We start from the raw sequence: 17775 nt of genomic DNA on the forward strand, positions 1-17775 counted from the left end.
CATCTGTACCAGCTGGACCACAGAAGGACAGTCCCAGCCTTTGGGGGCAGATCACCCCCCCTCGCCCAGGACAGGGCATCTCCAGGGAAACCGGAAGGAAGCAGCAGTGCAGTGGAAGCACCAGATGTAGCAGGTCTGCAGCCATCAGCAGGAGAGGGGACCCTCCCTGCCCTTTCCAAGGTCCCACCAAGAGACTCCGACTAGGAAGACTATGGGGTTGGGCTCGAGGGATGGGAACCTTGGCAGTCCAAGGGGTTGCGGCAGCCACGTGAGCTGGGAGCAGGGCCGGGATCCAGGTGCGGCTGGGCTCGAGGAGGCAGAGGAGATGTGAGCATCGGCCAGACCAGAGCACCAAGTTGGGAGGATGGCAGTTCCAGTTTCGGGGAAACGGCGAAGACTGAGGCTGCACTGTCCCCTAGGCTGAGGCACCTGACAGGCCTGGAGACTCAGAGGTGTGGCTTACAGGACTCTTGGATTCCTGGGTGGACACACCGGCCACATCTTCAGGACCAGCCAGTTCTGGAGGATGCTCTGCGGGCAGGGTGGGCTTGACCTGGGCTTCACCTGGAGGCTGCTGGGAAACCACAACCTCAGAGTCTTTCAGAGGCTGTGGGCCTTCAGCTGAGGCTGGCGCCCAAGGAGGCTGAGGTAGATCCTTCTGCAAGAGGAGAGAGCCGGCGGTAAGGAGTGGGTGAGGCAACAGAGCCTCAGGGGAGGGGAGGCAGGAGTCAATGTCCCCAGAGGGTCAAGCTCTAGGCCCAGAACAAGCCACTGACAAGCACGAAGGCCACAGGAAGGGGACCTGAAGCAGAAACCTGATTCTGACCTCATTGGCTTATTCCCCCCATCCTGAACCTTCTAGAACCAGCCCAACAGTTCTATGGCAAAGCCAACACCAGTTGGCACTGAGACCCTTTGAGGACAATGGGCACTAAACCAGGAGACCTTCCCCAAGGGCCTGGGAAAGGGTCCGGCTCCAGGTTGTGTTAATCAATCGATCAGACCCAGAGCCCTGCTCCTTTCTGGCATAACACCACACTCAGTGTTTCACTAAGGGCAGCACGTGTCACGGGAGGGGAACCCCACTGACACCCTTCCTTTGGGCAGCGTGCTGAGCTGATCTACAGGCAAGGAAGGGCGGGCTGGCCCACGTTCTCCCTGCTGTACCTCGTTCACAGCTGGGCCTGACTGAGGTGCCAGGTCCCCCAGAGCCCTCAGCCTGAGCTGTGACAGCTCTTGCCTGGGTAGAGGGGCTTCAGTGCCTGCTCCCCAGCCTGACACTGCCTTCTCAATGGTGAAAGCAGAACGCCCAGTTAATTGGGGTGCCACTGTGCTGTGGGACCAGCACCACCCTCATCACACCTGGCATGACAACCACATGTTGTCCCTCCACAGGGGTGGCTCAGAGCCATCAGAACAACATGGACACAACACCAATCAAAATCTTCTGGAAATGGGGAGACACTAACCATGGGATGAGGGCTGCAGGGTTTAGTTGTAAAACTAGAGGCTTTACTCAACTTTAATTCTAGTTAGGGCTTATGGGTTATTATTTCTTGCAGACAGTCATAGCAAACTGGTATTCACCGCAAAGCCACTGCCCGTCCAGAACATGCCCAGCTCTCTGCGCCACAGGGCCAGGGTGCCACTGGTGATCAGCGTGCAGGGCACCAGATAGAGGAGGGCGGGCTGGCCACGCTGCATGAGGGCCAGGGCCATGAACGTCACCAGGAGGCCGATGCCATAGGCTGGAGGGACAGAGATGAGCAGTGTGTTACTTGGGCCAGCAGTCCCCAAGGCTACCCATCCCCACACCTCTCGAAGGAATGCTGGGAGCACAGGGTACCAGAGACATGACACAGGGGCAAGCCAATGGGAGTTGGGCACAATGGGAGTTGCCCCACCTAGTCCTGAGGGGACAGGCAAGATGTAAGCCAGGTTTCAATGAGAAGACAGGAGGAAGCGACAATGTAGCTGGGAGGCTGGGGAGAGGACAGAGACATTGCAGAGAGGATGGGGACTCTGGGGAGAGGACAGGGACATTGCAGAGAGGATGGGGACTCTGGGGAGAGGACAGGGACATTGCAGAGAGGATGGGCACTCTGGGGAGAGGACAGGGACATTGCAGAGAGGATGGGGACTCTGGGGAGAGGACAGGGACATTGCAGAGAGGATGGGGACTCTGGGGAGAGGACAGGGACATTGCAGAGAGGATGGGGACTCTGGGGAGAGGACACGGACATTGCAGAGAGGATGGGGACTCTGGGGAGAGGACACGGACATTGCAGAGAGGATGGGGACTCTGGGAAGAGGACACGGACATTGCAGAGAGGATGGGCACTCTGGGGAGAGGACAGGGACATTGCAGAGAGGATGGGGACTCTGGGAAGAGGACAGGGACATTGCAGAGGATGAGGACTCTGGGGAGAGGACATGGACACTGGGGAGAGGATGGAGTCACTGGGGAGAGGACGGGGACACTGGAGAGGGAACGAAAGACCACGGGGCCTTCTGATCAGCAGCTGGCAGCTGTAAGAAGGATCTGGAACCACAGAAGCAGCTGGAGAAAAAGCTGTGAAAATGCCCAAATATCTCGTTTTTATAAACCTTTACTCAGAAATATAATTTTAAATTACAATAATGTACGTATAGAATTAGGAAATCAAATCTTTGATAATCTGCCCTGGCTGGGTTGGCTCGGTGGTTAGAGCATTAGCTTGCAGACCAAAGAGTCTTGGGTTTGATTCCGGTCAAGGGCACGTACCTTAGTTGCCTTTGTCAGGAGGCAACCAGTCAGTGTGTCCCTCTCACATTGATGTTTCTCTCTCTCTCCTTCTCCCTTCCTCTCTCTCCCTCCCTCCCACTCTATCTGAAGATAAATAGAAAAATATTCTTGGGTGAAGTTTAAAAAAAATCTTTGGTAATCTGCGCTGGCCAGAATGGCTCAATGTTAGAGTGTCAGCGCGAACCCAAGGGTGGCAGGTTGGATTCCCAGTCAAGGGCACGTGCCTGGGTTGCAGGTTCAATCCCCAGCCCCAGGGATATGCGGAAGGCAACCAGTCCATGTGTTTCTCTCACATTGATGTTTCTCTCTCTCTCCCTGCCCTCCCTTTCCTGGAGTGAATATTAACAAAAACAAATCTTAACCTAATCGTGATGAAAGAACATTTTGTTCCTATGAGACACATGCTGAAGCACTAAGAGTGAAGGGGCGTGACATCAGCAATTTGCTCTCACAGCTCAGAATAAAACGTGTACTATTACGTGTGTGTGTGTGTAAATATATTCCCACGTATACATACATATGCAAAGAGAGAGAGAATACAGTGAGGCATTTTGATGAAACATTAACCACTGGGCAATGTGGGAGCAGGAGTGTGGAGTCTCTTGTACTAATCTTACAACAGTAACCTGGGAATTATTTCAGAGGACATTACAAGAATACCAGCCTTTAACTAGAAACTTCCTCCAGAGCTCAGAGCCCATCTCCAGCATCCACCTGGGCTCTGCCCTGATCCTCACTCCACATTTCCAAGTGGTGTGCTCACTTAGGGAAGGTTCTTATGTAACAATGTCGACTGCCCGTGTGTCCAAAGTGACTTCACAAAGGCAGACGATGGAAGGACACAGACGTTTGGCAGCTATATAAGATCTAAAGGGTCCCAATGATGGGAACTACGGGAACCTTCTGACACACTGATTTAGACACGGAAGCTTCTGCAGCTGTGTCTTTACAGGATAGCTTCAAGGACTGTAACTTAAAAGGAAGGTTCAGATGCAATGTGCCAGCAACTGTAGGCAACAGGATGGGCAAACTGTAATAATTCCAAAATGCACTTGAAGGCCAGCTTGTGCCCAACTGGTGCTATAGTGACATCTATAAGGTCCCCTTCCACTGGCGTGGGAGCCACCAGACCTGCGCACCCTACTCACTGCCCACGATAAGGGTCAGGGGTCAGGGGAGCATGTCCCATCAGCCTGGCTGTCCTGCGGAAGTAGGCAGGTGTATACAATAGCAAGTGTACGACGCACTTCTCCTCCTTGAGAGCTGACGGGGTGGGGACAGTCAAACTGGTTGGGAAGTTTCTAAATATGTTTTTATTGATTTTTTAGAAAGAGAGAGAAACATCTGTGTGAGAAACATCGATTGGTTGCATCCTGCATTCCCCCTACTAGGGATCAAGCCTACAACCCAGGAATGTGCCCTGCCCGGGAATCAAACCAGAACCTCTCAGTCCATGGGACAACACTCAATCCACTGAGTCACACTGGCTAGGCATGGCTGGAAAATTTTTTAAAGCAATCAGAGTTTGCTTTGGTCAGTCTGGCTCAGTGTTTAAAAAACTGGCCCACAGACTGAAGGGTCACAGGTTTCATTCTGGTCAAGTGTCCCAGTCGGAGTCCTACGGGAGGCAACCAGTCCATGTCTCTCTTTCATGTCGATATTTCTCTCTCTCTCTCTCTCCCTTCATCCCTTCCACTCTCTCTAAAAATCAACAGAAAAATATCCTCAGTGCCCTGGCCGGTTTGGCTCAGCGGTTAGAGCGTCGGCCTGAGGTCCAGAGAGACCCGGGTTCGGTTCCCGCAAGGGGTGCGTACCTCGGTTGCAGTTTGTCCCCAGCCCTGGTTGGTCATGTGGGTGGTGGCCACTCGATGTGTCCCTTTCACATCGATGTTTCTCTCTCTCTCTCTCCCTCCCACTCTACCTGAACAAAACATGGAAAAGTGTCCTCGAGTGAGGATTAAAAAAAAAAAATCCTTGATGATAATTAACCAAAAAATTTTTTAATAAAAATAAAAGTAATCAGGGCCCAACAGAAAATGAGAAAATGTTACCTTTGTGTCATTGGCTTTGGTAACAAAAGAAACCAATGGAAGACAAGGAAGAAAAAGAGAAAGACAAAAAGGAGACAAAAGAAAAGAAAAACAACTACAGCAATCACAGAAAAGTGAGAAAAAGGACTGTGTGGTGAGCAGAGGCTGCGCCGCACCCTCCCCACCCAGCTGTGTGAGCCGCTGACAAAGAGCGGGTTGCAGACTGGCCCCTGCTGAGCACGGTGCTTACCAATGGTGCAGGCCACAAAGTAGACCCTGGATGACTGCACCTGGATGTCAAACCTGTGGCAATATGCCACAAGCAACCCTGGGGGGAAAGAGAACATGGGCCAAGGATCAAGCCAGAGCCCAGAATGAGGGCCAAGTGACCTCGCAGGAAGAGGCCAGGGACTGGGCATAGTCTTGTCTAACAGCTATTATTGTTATTTCACAGACGACCACAATGCCAGCTCCAAATAGTGCTGTAACCTGAGCCAGTGGGCCAGTGCATATCCCAAGGCATGGAGGGGCAGGGAGGTCCTGCTGGGTGGACCCTGGGGGAAAGTGGGGCTGGCGAGGCCACTACTCTGCCCTGGACAGCCAGCTCCAGGTAGGCACATCTGTACAGCCATGACCAATAGGGCTGGACTGCCCCCTGAGGCTGACATGAGGTCACCTTGACCATGCACCAGCTCTAGCTGTCACATACTCCACCAGCTGGGCTCCATCTCTACCCACTGGCCCCCCTGACCCAACACTACCAGGACACTTGAGTACCCTCAGGGCTGTGGAGTCACCCACCCATGTGCCCAGCACCCATACCTGGAACCAGGATGTCCCCAAAACCCAGGAGGGAGAAGGGCCGGTCACATAGGGCCAGTGGTGAGGCGTTCAGCCTGGGTACCTTCAAGACCATGGGCAGCTGGGGGGAGAGGAGGCAGTGCCTGTAGACCAGCTCAAGCTTACAGCGCCCCTCCGGCCAGCAGGGCCTGAACATACCTTCTCATGTGTGGCTGAGTCTGCAGGCCCAGTCGCCACTTCTACCATGATACTGTTCCCGCTCTAACATAGGAGAGCTGCATCAGAGCAGGGGTGTAGGGCATGGGGTTCAGGCAGTGTGGGAGGGGCAGGGTAGGGGTCAGGGGCTCCCACCTTGGTCAGGAAGGGCGTGATGAACACGAAGAAGACGTCATAGATGAACAGTACCAGCAGCAGCAGCGTGCAAGCCTGGGAAGAAGCGTCCTGAGGGGCCAGCCCAGGACCCCTGGCACAGACCCACAACACATCCCCACCCTCCCGGTTCCCCTCACAAGGCTCAGACTCTTCCCACTGGGATGAAGCCTTTCTGAGAAAGTCTGAGCAACACTCGCCCCAGTGCTCGGGCAACAGGAGACAAGAGAGTGTGTTCCAGAGCGATATGCAGTGAAGAGTTGGGGGCAGAACATAAGTCACACTCTCTAGGTTTCCAAGTAATGGGAAAAGTGGCAGAGGTGAGCAATTGGGAGACATATATTCTGTGATGGGTCAGCTATGGGTCTGGGGAGGTGATGACCCTCTTCACATCCTCCATGTTTTTCTAAGTTATTTCCACCAGGTCTTGTGGACAATAACCTCAGGCTCCAGGCTCAAAGGGGAAGGCAGGCAGGCCTGGCCTGGCCACTCAAGGCACAGGGCTAACACAGAAAAGGCCTTCAGGACTCAGGACCCCTGGGGCCCCCGACCCCCGGGGCCCTTACCTTGAAAGTGGGGAGGCGGATGGTTTTTAGCATGTACAGACAGAAGGCGATACCCAGCGTGTCCTGAAGGATCCAGGCCCACCTGGAGGACAGGGCAGCATCACTTGCTGTGACAGACTCTGCCAAGAGCCACCACTCACCAGGTCCCTCCCTCGTCAGCCACCTTACCCACACCAAGCAGTCTGAAACATCCCACACCGGGCCTGACCCTGCCACGTTTTGAAGGCTTGGGTGCTGCCAGAGGCAGCAGTGTGGGTTCCAAAACCTGTGGGATGGGCCCCATCTCATTTGAACAGGCAGGGCAGTGATGGATGACAGGGCAGGGGGTAAACGAACCCTCCACCTTGATGCCAGGAGGCCAGAGAGAGGAAGACACTTACTGGGCCCTCGGTCTCTTTACAATGGTGGCTTTCATACCCAGATCACAGGATGGGGTAAGAAGCTTGTGCCCAGCCAGGTTCCACAGACTCTTTTCAGCCCCATGGGAAATTAGGACTCGGACCACTGGGCACAGGCCCTGAGGATGAGCATCTAAAGTCCCCCAGAACGGTCCCGTGGGAACGAGAAGCAGAGGCAAGACCCAACTCAAATATCTGCGCTAACCCACCATCCAGGCGCTACCATCCCACAGCCACACTCCTGAATCTGCAAACTAAATCTGTGTGGTAAAGTCCCACATCGAGGCGCTAAGAAATAACTAGCTTGATCCAGGGGCCAGCGGGAACAAAGGGCATTTACCCTGTGCAGCCCTCCCCACCAAGGCCCTGGGGGTGGTTTGGTCCCCACCTCCCTGGCCCTGCCTGGGCTCTGTCCTCCCACCTTTCCTGCCTCACCCTGTATCTTGGCCAGGGCTCTGTCTGCCCACCTCACTTAGTCAGATGCTTCACCAGAAAAGGGATCAAACATCTCCTGGCCAGGGCAGGTTGAAAAACAGGGAAATTTCGAAGGCGGCGGGTGGGTGCACATTGGCTGCATGCACCCAGAGGTGCAGGAACCACAGCCTGTTCTAATTTTATACAACAAAGAAGTCTCTTGGCTATGAGAGTTCATATTCTCTTGGTGTACAAAGGACTCAAAATATTTTCCCATTTTCCTTCTGCCACTTAAATCTGTTATGGCTCCAAACAGAGGTGTCGCCAAGAACATTTAACTGCCTTGGGAAAGGCTCATCAAGAGCACCAGATGGTGTCAGTGATAGCAGGGGGGAGGGGTTGGGCAGGAACAGACCGGCTCTGTCCTCTAAGCACAGCCCGGGCTCCAGGCCACGTGAGCTGCCTTCCAGGGGAGACTGAACCTAGGGGAAGTCAGTCCACGAAAAAGCAAGCCAGACTCCCTGAACCAGCTGTGAGGGTGCTGGCTGGGTGCACCACTATGGGAGCAGTGGGGACAAATGGCGCCAGGGCCAGGGAACAGCTTCCCCTCCCTCTGCCCAGGGCCCCATTGAGTCTGTCCAGGAGAACACAGCTTAGGGCGCCCAGGCCAAGAGGGTTTGCAGCATCTCATATCCAGATCCAATCACAGTTCATGTGGCACCCAGACAAACCAGATGAAACTGGACGCGGGAGGCAGGCAGGGCAGCCGCGGCTGGACGGCCGTCAGCTGAGCCTAGTCAACACCTGGACGCCATTCGGCCACTGCTTCCAGAGGACTGAAAGGAGGGCTTTTCATAACCAAGGAGGTGAACTGGCTCCAGGTGCCCCCAAATGGCCTCAGGGGAGGTACAGGAAGGTTGCAGTCCAGTACTCAGAGCATCTGAGGACAGCCCTCAGGTGGGAGGGGCCACCCCAAAGCCGGGGCCTCCCAATGGACGGCACTTACTGGTCCTCATTCCGGAAGACTCCCCACACCACGCTGACAGCCACACAGAACAGTGCCAGGAGCAGCATGCGGACCTGAGGACACTTGTGGAAGTAGGGCAGGCTGTTGTCACAGATCCTGGGGACAGGTAGAGGAGGAGGGGGTGGTCATCATGGGCAGCATGCCCCTCACCACCCCCCACTGACCTTTGACTCTTACAGCCTGTTCCCACCCACCACCCAGAGGGTCATCTCAACTCCTGCCCAAAAGCACCTCGGCCCCCTCAAGTTCTGACTCCAACAGGCCTGCCCCCAGGCCTCCTGCTGTCCTCCAGGCTCTGCTCTCAGAGAAGCCACCCACTATCCTGCCCACCTGGCCATGCTCCTTCCTCCACTTCACATTCTCGGCTAAAACCCACAATCCTCTTGCTTTTCATTACATTTATAGAAGAGAGGTTCCCAAGAGCAGAGAAGAGCAGGGTGGGGACAGGCACTTAGCGTGAGCAAACCTTGACCAGTTTCCATGTCAGTCTGCCCACAAGATCCCACTGGAACTGACATGGGCCCACAGGAGCCCAGGAGAGCCCATGGGAGTCCTCAGCTCAGCATCATGTCTCCTAGCCTGTTTCAGGTCCCTGCCTGCTCACCTTCGTATGACAACCTTAAAAGATCTCATCCCCCTTGTCTAAGTCCTTGAGTAACTGCTCATCTGCCCTGCAAGAACCAGACTGAGCTCCTGGCAGCAAGGAAGCTCCAGGTCTGAACCACCAGTGCATCCAGCCACGTGGCCCAGACCTGCACTGCCGTGCACCGCTGCCCAGTACCCACATTACCCACATCACCCTACTCAGCCCCTGCGAGGGCCTATCTGCCCTGGAATGAAAGGTGGAGAGAGGAAAGCCACCCAAGAAGAGGCGGTAAGAGGACTGAGAAAGCCCATTCGCCTCCCCATTCTGTCCTGCTCCCAAGACCCATGAACCCTGGCAAGCACTGAGTGAACACCTGCTGTGCCAGACTGGCTGAGGGCCACAGAAGTGAGGGGGTCCTCGAATCATGGAAGCAGAGCCTGGAGCCTCAGGGGCCAGGAAACAGGACACAGAGAGGCCGCGTGCAGGACCTCAAGAACAGAGCTGTCGGCAAGGGACCAGTTGGGGCTGGGTAAAGGCTGCCTGAGGGAGCTCACCTGCATTTGCCAAATGGCAGCCTCTGGACCAATGGTGACAGGCAGCTGTAGAGGCCCGTGGAGGAGGCCAGGCAGAAAATCCCAATGATCACATAGACTGCAGAGCAGGGTGGCAGTGAGGGGAAGGCCGGGCTGCTGGAGTCCCAGCACACCCCCGGGAAGGGCCGTGTGTATTCTTGCACTTGGGCAGGGTGATCTGCGCCCAGTGAAGGGAGGGGACAAACCCTGCCCAAGCCCCTCCTTGCACCCTGCCATCCGCTGGACTTCTCCAGAGGAGTCATGGCTGGCAGAGACGCACCAAGATGGTCGTAGAAGTAGTACAGGAGCACCAGCATGGAGCAGCACATAACCACAAAGACACAGGTCATGACGGGCGTCACGTCCACAGCCTCATCCTCCTGCTTCTCAGGCTCGTCATCCCGCTTATGCTTCATGTACCTTCTTGAGAAGCACAGAAGAGTCACAAGGACACGTGGCTGACTGGCACAGTCCCCAAGAACAAGGGCCATGGAGACAGGGAAGGATGGGCAGACACAGCTCATCTGTTGGCCTGTCCACCCTCTCCAGACCCACTATGTGTCACCAGTGTCCCTCCAACGGGAGAGCCAGACCTGCCCCTCAGACCTCACATCCTTGTCCAGGAGCACAAGGTTCCCAAAGACAAGACTCCTGAAGGTGGGCCCCTGGTCACACGAGGGCACAGAAAGCTGTGAGATGCCCTTGAGCACTGCTGGGACTACCCACAGACCCTGTCTCCTGAGTGCGGCCCTGGCCTGGGAGGGCCTGGGCTCAGATCCCAGTGCCAGAGCAGAGTCTCGGGGAGCAGGGCCCAGAGGGTTTTTGGTTAGATCTCCCAGGTATTCATAGCAACTGTATTTCAGAAGGTTCTCTGGGAGTGTGGACATCCCTCTTCTGGGCAATCCTATTATTTTCAGGTTTTCACCTCCCAGCATTAGGGTCACCCGTCAGTTACACACACGCACACACATACACACAATGCACAAACGCACACAGGGCACTCACTTCTTCACGTCCCGGCTCCCAGCCCAGTAGCCCCCAAGGGCGACGGTGCCAACAGCCATGATGAAGATGATGACCATATTGTAATCCAGCATGGGCTCGTGGGGGGCATACAATGCTGCCCTCACTGCTCGGCCAAAACTCTGCCTCAGAGAACACATCAGAGTTCAAGACCAGGCTGCCACCATCCCCAGGCCCAACCCCCCCACACCTTCACCAGCCATGCCTGATCCCAAAGCAATCAGATCTGACAGAACAAGCTGTGCATGAAGGCAGGTGGGCAGCCCAGCATGCGAGAACACAGACCTCAAGCCTAGATGTGCACCTGCATGCATGAAGGTGCACACCACCTGGGTAACATCCAGGGGGCCCATGGGGGCCCCATGGGGAGAGGCGTGAGGCCTACATTCAGATATGTCTACTGTGAACTTCTGGAAGTTCACAATGACTGGAAATTCCCCTTCACTTACATAATGACGCTCACCTGCTCTAGACCCAGCTCCCCAAATCAAAGATGAACATGGCCCTTGGGTCAGACAGGCCTGGGCCAAGTGTGTACAAGCAGGAGGGAAGGAGTGATGCTCGATTACTCTAACCAGCTGCACAGGGCACTTCAGGGCTGTGGTCTCTGTTCCTGGCTTTAGGTGGCACTGGAGGACCACTCTCATGATGTGGCTCACAGTGGGCAGCCTTGCCACAGGCTTTGCCTACCATCTACTTAGGCCCTGGGCCAGTGCAGGCTGCAGGGGGAGGGACTCCCTACCTTGAAAATGTCCAGCATGTCTTTGTGGCTGAGCAGGGCCACGGGAATGCCGATTTCCTCATACTGCGTCTTGTTGCCTCCTGGGGGGACCTGGGAGCCCAGAAGAGGCAGATCTGCTGGCTGATCAAGGCCCACACAGGATGGGGCAGATAGCCAACCCCTCCTGATGGCACAGCCCATAGAGCCAGCCCTCTCTCTAAGGGAGGGAAAGGTTCCCTGTGTGTGCTGGGTCCTCAGGTGCCAGGCATCATGGGAGGGGGACATGCCAGGAGGAAGGGTACCACCCACTGGGGGAGAAAAAGCTAGCCCTTCATTCAAACCTTGGGGTCAGGAGCCAATCCACCCTGCTCGGAGCCTGGAGGAGAGGCTGGCATATGGGCCCATGCTATCTGCTCCTTAGAAGGCACTCCCAGAGCTCTGCCTGAGGCCCTGTATCCCCCAACCCACAGGACTGCTCTGGGACAAGCCTCTTCCAAGACAAGGGTCCAAAGGCCCAAGTCCATAGCCAGTTAGCAAACCAAACTCATCTCTCCTGGCTGTGGCTACCTGGACCCTGGCCAGTACCCTGGCCCATTTCAGTTGGGTCCCAGGGGCTCCTTCCTACCCCCTCTGAACACCTCCAACCCTTGCCCCAGGTAGGTCCTACTGCCCAGAAGGGCACCCAGGCAGCTGTACCAGGGTCTCCTTGCTGACGATAAGCAGTCCATGTGCCCCGCTGCCCTGGGCTAGCCTCACTTTGTCGTAGAAGGTGCAGTTCCCCCGAGTCACCAGTGGAATCTGGTTGCTGAAGCCTTTGGCAGGGAGGTCAGATGGAGAGCAGAGCATGGAGGTCGTCCAGTCCCGCAGCTGCAGAAGAGACTGAGGGAAGGCAGAGCTCATAGGAGCTGTTCTAGAAAAGTCAGGGTGGGACCAGGTCCTCATGGGAACCAAGGCATCAGAGAAATCTGCCTGGTCATACTGAGCCTTCAGTATCCAGACCACTACAGCCTCTTAGGTCTCACTGGATTTTAGCCCCTTGCACCAAGAAAGGATGAGAGGTAGAGGGTGGGCAGGGCCTGCAGACACACATGCACAGACTCACACACTAAACACAAGGCAGACAGGAGGGACAGGGCAGTGTGCACTCAAAGCAAACCCCTCAGAAATCCTCTCTGCATCTCCAGATCCACCTCCAGAGTCCATTACAAATGGGGCAGGAGCATCAGCCTCTGTAATGAGAACTCATCCGCAGGAGCATACTCCAGGCCCTCTGAGTGGAGAAAGGGGGCCAGACCAGGGAGGGCGGGGTCTCCTATAAGGAGAGAAGCACGCTTGCCCTGCCCTCTGCTGTCACTCCTCTCAGGACCTCTGCCAGCCAGCCCCCGTCCAACACCTGAAAGCCTGACTGGCACCTCCACCAGAGGCCACCCCTAGACAGCGCTACAGACATCTTTCATTCACGACTAAAGAGGCCCAGAGAGGTTGTGGGGCCCCTTTGGGGATGCCCAGAGGCCTCTCAAGTGTGACCAGATTCCGCCCCATGGTTTCCCAGCTGAGGTCCTTCCTCTGTCCTCCAGCTGGATCTCTGCAGATGAGTCTCCTCAAAGGCCCCTCTGGAAACTGGGGAGAGGGGTAGAGGGATGGCAGCAAGACAGACAAGACCCTAAGCTGGAAGGGGTGCTCAGAGCCACCCAGCCAGGGGGGTCATCAGCCCAATACTCACCGCCTTGCTGAGGTCGTGTGGCAGATGAGCCCACTGCGGGTTGTAGAGGATGCAGTAGTCCTTGCCTTTGGGACCCCCCGTCTCAGAGACCACGTGTACCATGCCATATTCACAGGCCACCTGAAGCAATGGGGCACGGGTCAGAGAACTCCAGGCAGAGGCCGGACTACCCAGATGACATGGGGTCCAAGTTAAAGGAGGATGCCTGTGAGGGCTGGGCTGGTTTCCTCCCTCAGACATGACAGATAGGACACACATAAGTATATCATGATGAAGAAAACAGGGAGGGTGGTGAGTATGACAAGTATTCCTAGGGAGACCTGGGTGTGACCTTGGCCCTGTCAGCACCTGGCCAGTGGACCCCAACACACCATACCCACAGGCCCTGGCCCTTACTGGCCCCTGGGCTGCTTGGAGCTAAAAGGGCTCATCTGGACCCTCATCAAGATCTGCATACCTGGGCTCCTAGGCCTCTCCCTCTGTAGTTCTTACTCCCTTTGGGCTATAAATGCCTCCAGACAGAGCCAGAGAATGCACCTGTGGTTTCCCCGGAGAGTCGCTACAGAGAACAACAGGTGGCAGCTGCTCCCAACAATGAACACATGATTGGGACAGTCACTAGCTGGCACAGTGGAACCCACCCACACCGTGGATGCGGCTTTGCCAAGGTGGGAGAGGGGGGAGGGGCCCTGGCTTGACCAAGGGTTCTGATAGACTATGGGCCCTAACACCAGGCCTAGGGCACAGACTGGCTCTCAGACAGCTGGGCCCTTGGCAAAAGCACAGCCAGGCCACTCCCAGAGCTTCCTACCCTGACCCTGGTCACCTGGCAGTGGTGGTGGCATGGAGAAGAGCCCAGGGTCCCCCAACCTCATAGCCTGAAGGCTGACACCAGGTGCTGGGTGCAAGTTCCACTTTCCATAGTCCCCAAATGCCACTGTTCCAGCCAGCCCATCAGATCTGGCACTTCTGTTTCTCACCTGGAGTAGGGTGCTGACCACCAAAGCAGTGTTTACAGGGTGCTGAGCTCCAAAGAAGCTGGGTGTTCGGAGCTACCCAGCTTTCAGGGAGGGAAAGGCAGGGCAGTGGAATGCCCGAGGCCAACTGGAGGTCTCAGAGCACTTCACTAGGGCAGTATCCTGCCACACCTGCCTCTGTTTCCAGAGTAACTCCACACACCTCACGTCATCTCATTCCCTCGACCAGGGGCAAAATTAGGAGGCCCCTCTTTCAGGTTCTCCTCACCAGACTGCCCCCCAAAGTTGGCCTTCATCCTGGTCCCAAGTATGGTACCTGGTTATATGCCCTCTCCAATGCTCAGAGCCCCCAGCACCTCCTCACCCTGGACCACCATGGGTAGTAGTAGAGTCCCTCAACCCCTGGGTCTCATTAGCCCATCTTCTGTGTTTACAAATACAGTTTTATTAGAACACAACTGCCCCATGCCTATAAGCAGGGCCTCTTGCTGTTCTCAGCTGCCACTGCAGTTGGACAATTGCATGCAAAGCTGAAAATATTCACTATCTGGCCGTTTCTGAAAAGTTTGCTAACCCTCGATCCATGAGAGCCAAGCTGTTGATGAAAATTGTCATTTGTATAAAATGGAAATGGAAAGAAACCAGTTCTTTAAGAAAAAAAAAAAAAGCTATTTAAGAACCAGTAAGTGCACTTCACAGACTTTCCTCCCTATTCCTTGTGCAACTAAGCCTATGCTTGTGTCAAACACCAGAGAGATCACGGCTTCGCTTTGACTATAGTTCCCTCATCCTGAGTTAAAGGAGCTGGGAGAAGTTCTTCAAAAGGACCCAGTACTGCCCTGGCCAGTTTGGCTCAGCAGTTAGAGCATCGGCCTGCAGACTGAAGGGTCAAAGATTTGATTCCTGGTCAAGGACATGTACCTGGGCTGCAGGTTCAATTCCTGGCCCCAGTTGGGGTCGTGTGGGACACAACAAATCAATGTGTCTCTCTCACATAGATGTTTCTCTCTCCCTCCCCCTCCCTTCTACTCTATCTAAAAATCAATGGGAAAATATCCTTAGGTGAGGATTAACCAAAATTAAAAAGAAAAGGACCCAGTGCTACAAGTGCCCACGTTCCAACACAGCCCATCCCAATTTGGAGAACTAGAAGCAGCCAAGGCTACTGAGGACAAACCACCTTCTAACACATCACGTTCACAGAGCAGGTCCAGGAACTTCCAAGGATACTATGCTTAAGGATTACTATGAAAGCATTCGGATCAAGGCTTTGAAAGAGACTAATGGGTCTAGGCTAGGGCAGTCTTTCTTCTCAGAATATATTGTGAGTTTTGGGAGAGAGCAGAGAAATAGGACCCAGACGCTTGGAAAGAGATGCTGGGGTATAGGACAGTGTGAGGGGGGATGGGACAGGTACAGTGGTGATGGGGACAGGTGATGATGGTAGGGAACCAGTAGAGGAGGGACAGGGGGCAGGTAGAGGAAGGGTTGGGAACAGGTGGAGGGGGGACAGGTGCATAAGTGGCAAGAAAGCAAGTGGAAAAAAGGTAGGTAGGACAGGTACAGGTAGGGTAGGAGGGCACTAACATTAGTTAAGACCTGATGAGTAATAGCCTCTGTTATGGCCTTTATGTACATATCTCACAGCAACTGAGAGAGGTGGGTCTATTAGGGGATGTCAAATCCCTCACTGGATCACAAAATAGTAGCAAATGAGTTTAAGCCTGTCAGCAAGCACCTCCCCACCCCCATCCCCACTCCTGCCCAGTGGAGAGTTAATCTACTGGAGGAACCATGAAGAACCACACCCACCCAAGGAGGGGTGCTGTGTCATCTCAGGGCATATTTCCAACTAGGGTTCTGTTCTGGGAAGAGCAGTTCCAACTGTGCTCGTCACTCTCCTGATTCTCCATGCTCAGGATAAAGTTGAAGGCCCTCAGCCTGCCTGGAAAAAGGCCCCAACACCATGACCTTCCACCACCTGGCTCTGACCTGCCCAGCCTGTGCCCCTGGACCCCAGCCTAGGGAGGTCACATGCCTGGCCTGCCCTTTACTCTTTGATTGGAGCTACTCCCACTGCTGGCCCTGCCCCTGCCTTCCAGACTGTCTTCAAGTACACCTGAAGGAGCTCCTTTAGGCTGACATTGTTCTCAGGGTGTAAGAATCAGACCACCCTATACACCAACCACAGCAGACCCCTCACTGTCTGACCCCCCAAATAGATCATCAGCTCTCACACCTCCACCTGACTCATGCTGCTCCCACCACCTGTACCACCCCTTCGTCTGTCCTCAAGACAGGCAAACACCCCTCAGACGCCACTGCTTCTGAAAAGCCTGACCGGGCAAACTGAGTCATTCCTTCCACGGTGTTCCCATGACCCTTCATAGCCCTCTTGCTTTGCCCTCTTTCAAAATGTCTGGAGCACGCAAACCCTGCCTTCAAACTGCTAAGACCTCAAACTGGTAATTAAAAGGGTCGGGGGGAAATACAGGGGGCTGGCAAACAGATGGGAAGGGGCATCCTAGAGAGCTTGGGGGTTAAGCTGAGATCGGAAGGATGACCAGGGTGTTCCAGGGAAATGAAAAAAAAAAAAGAGCTGAGCACTTTCAATTAACTAGAACTGGAAAGAGAGAGATGCTTCCTGGGCAGCCAGATCACAGAGGCCTCCCAAATGCATGGGGAGGCCACCGGAAGACTCTCATCTGGACATGACAAGACCTGACACACTTTGAAAGAGATTGCTACTGCTGTGTTGAGAATGGACTGGGAATGTGGGGGACAAAAGTGTCCATGAGGAGATTACCAGTCACCCGCCCAGAGCTACAGCAGAGAGGTGGCAGTGGGGTGGAGTGGACAGGTCAGGATTAATGGCTGCGTTTGTAGGGCTGTTAGAGGCACCATTCCCTGAGCTGCTGAATCCAGGGGAGAGGAAGAATTTGTAAATAAGAAATGCACCCTTGACGATGTACATCAGCCATTTCGTGGTCAGTCCCTAACTAGCACCCGAGAGGCTTAACGTTGTAACAAACAAGTAACATGCTGCGGTTCATCACACCATGCACCATCTCGCTGAGTCCACACTGCACCCTTAAGCTCCTTTTGTAGAGAAGCAACTGACGCCCAAAGCGAGGAACTCTCTGGCCCAAGGTCACGAAGTGAAAGTGAGACAGAAATTCGAGCCCCCTCCAGGGCTCCTGGACGCTCCCGGACACTGCTTAGGTGTCGCGCTGGACAGCTTACCACAACCACGAGGGGGGGCGATTGCATCGCGAGTAAGGGGAAACTGAGGCTCTGAGGGGGGCAGCTACCTGGCCAAGGCCACGGAGGCAGACAGGAGCATCCCCGGCGGCGGCTGGAGACCCCGAGATAGGCAACTCAGCCCGAGGGAGGAAGAGGGGGCCCCAAATTTCAGACCTGCGCGGAACTAGTGACGGTGCAAAGGGCTTTCGAGAAGGAGAAGGGAACATGGCCGGGGACAGGCCCGCAAGGTCACAGCGGGGCTCCAGGCCCGCGAGCCGTCCGCGCGGGGGGCGCGGGTCCCCGAGGCTGCCCCAGGCCAGGCCTGGGGGACCTGCGCGCGGCCGGGGACGGAAGGGCCGGGTCACCGCCTCCGGCGGGACCAGCGGGGTGGATGCAGCCCTCACCTGGACCGCAAGGAGGAGACAGGCCGCCGCGAGACACTCCAGCGCCGCCGCCGCCATGTTGGCGGGTACCAACCGCAGGCGTCGCCAGATGTTTCCCAGCAACGCCCCGGCGAAGCGCGCCGCGCAAGCGCTGTGC

At 55.3% G+C, this 17775-nt stretch overlaps 1 protein-coding gene across 3 annotated transcripts; it reads right to left on the minus strand.

Moving 5' to 3' along the window:
- Nucleotides 1-301: 301 nt before the first annotated feature.
- On the minus strand, nt 302-17713 carry SPPL2B (signal peptide peptidase like 2B). 3 transcript variants are annotated; one of them, XM_036240511.1, is made up of 15 exons: nt 17640-17713; nt 13016-13135; nt 11989-12171; nt 11314-11403; nt 10554-10693; nt 9829-9971; nt 9531-9627; nt 8370-8486; nt 6552-6633; nt 5968-6042; nt 5815-5877; nt 5638-5737; nt 5066-5143; nt 1588-1748; nt 302-658 (listed from the first exon to the last, which is right to left on the minus strand). In XM_036240511.1, exons 1-15 carry the CDS (start codon nt 17694-17696, stop codon nt 416-418), a joined length of 1749 nt encoding a protein of 582 aa, XP_036096404.1. In that variant the 5' UTR covers nt 17697-17713; the 3' UTR covers nt 302-415. The 3 variants fall into 3 exon arrangements, with proteins under 3 accessions (XP_036096404.1, XP_036096405.1, XP_036096406.1); XM_036240513.1 differs by having other exon boundaries at nt 547-658; nt 1522-1748; XM_036240512.1 differs by lacking the exon at nt 5066-5143.
- Nucleotides 17714-17775: the final 62 nt, after the last annotated feature.

The sequence above is a fragment of the Molossus molossus genome, unplaced genomic scaffold (genome assembly GCF_014108415.1).
Source record: "Molossus molossus isolate mMolMol1 unplaced genomic scaffold, mMolMol1.p scaffold_m16_p_4, whole genome shotgun sequence".
Lineage (NCBI taxonomy): Eukaryota > Metazoa > Chordata > Mammalia > Chiroptera > Molossidae > Molossus > Molossus molossus.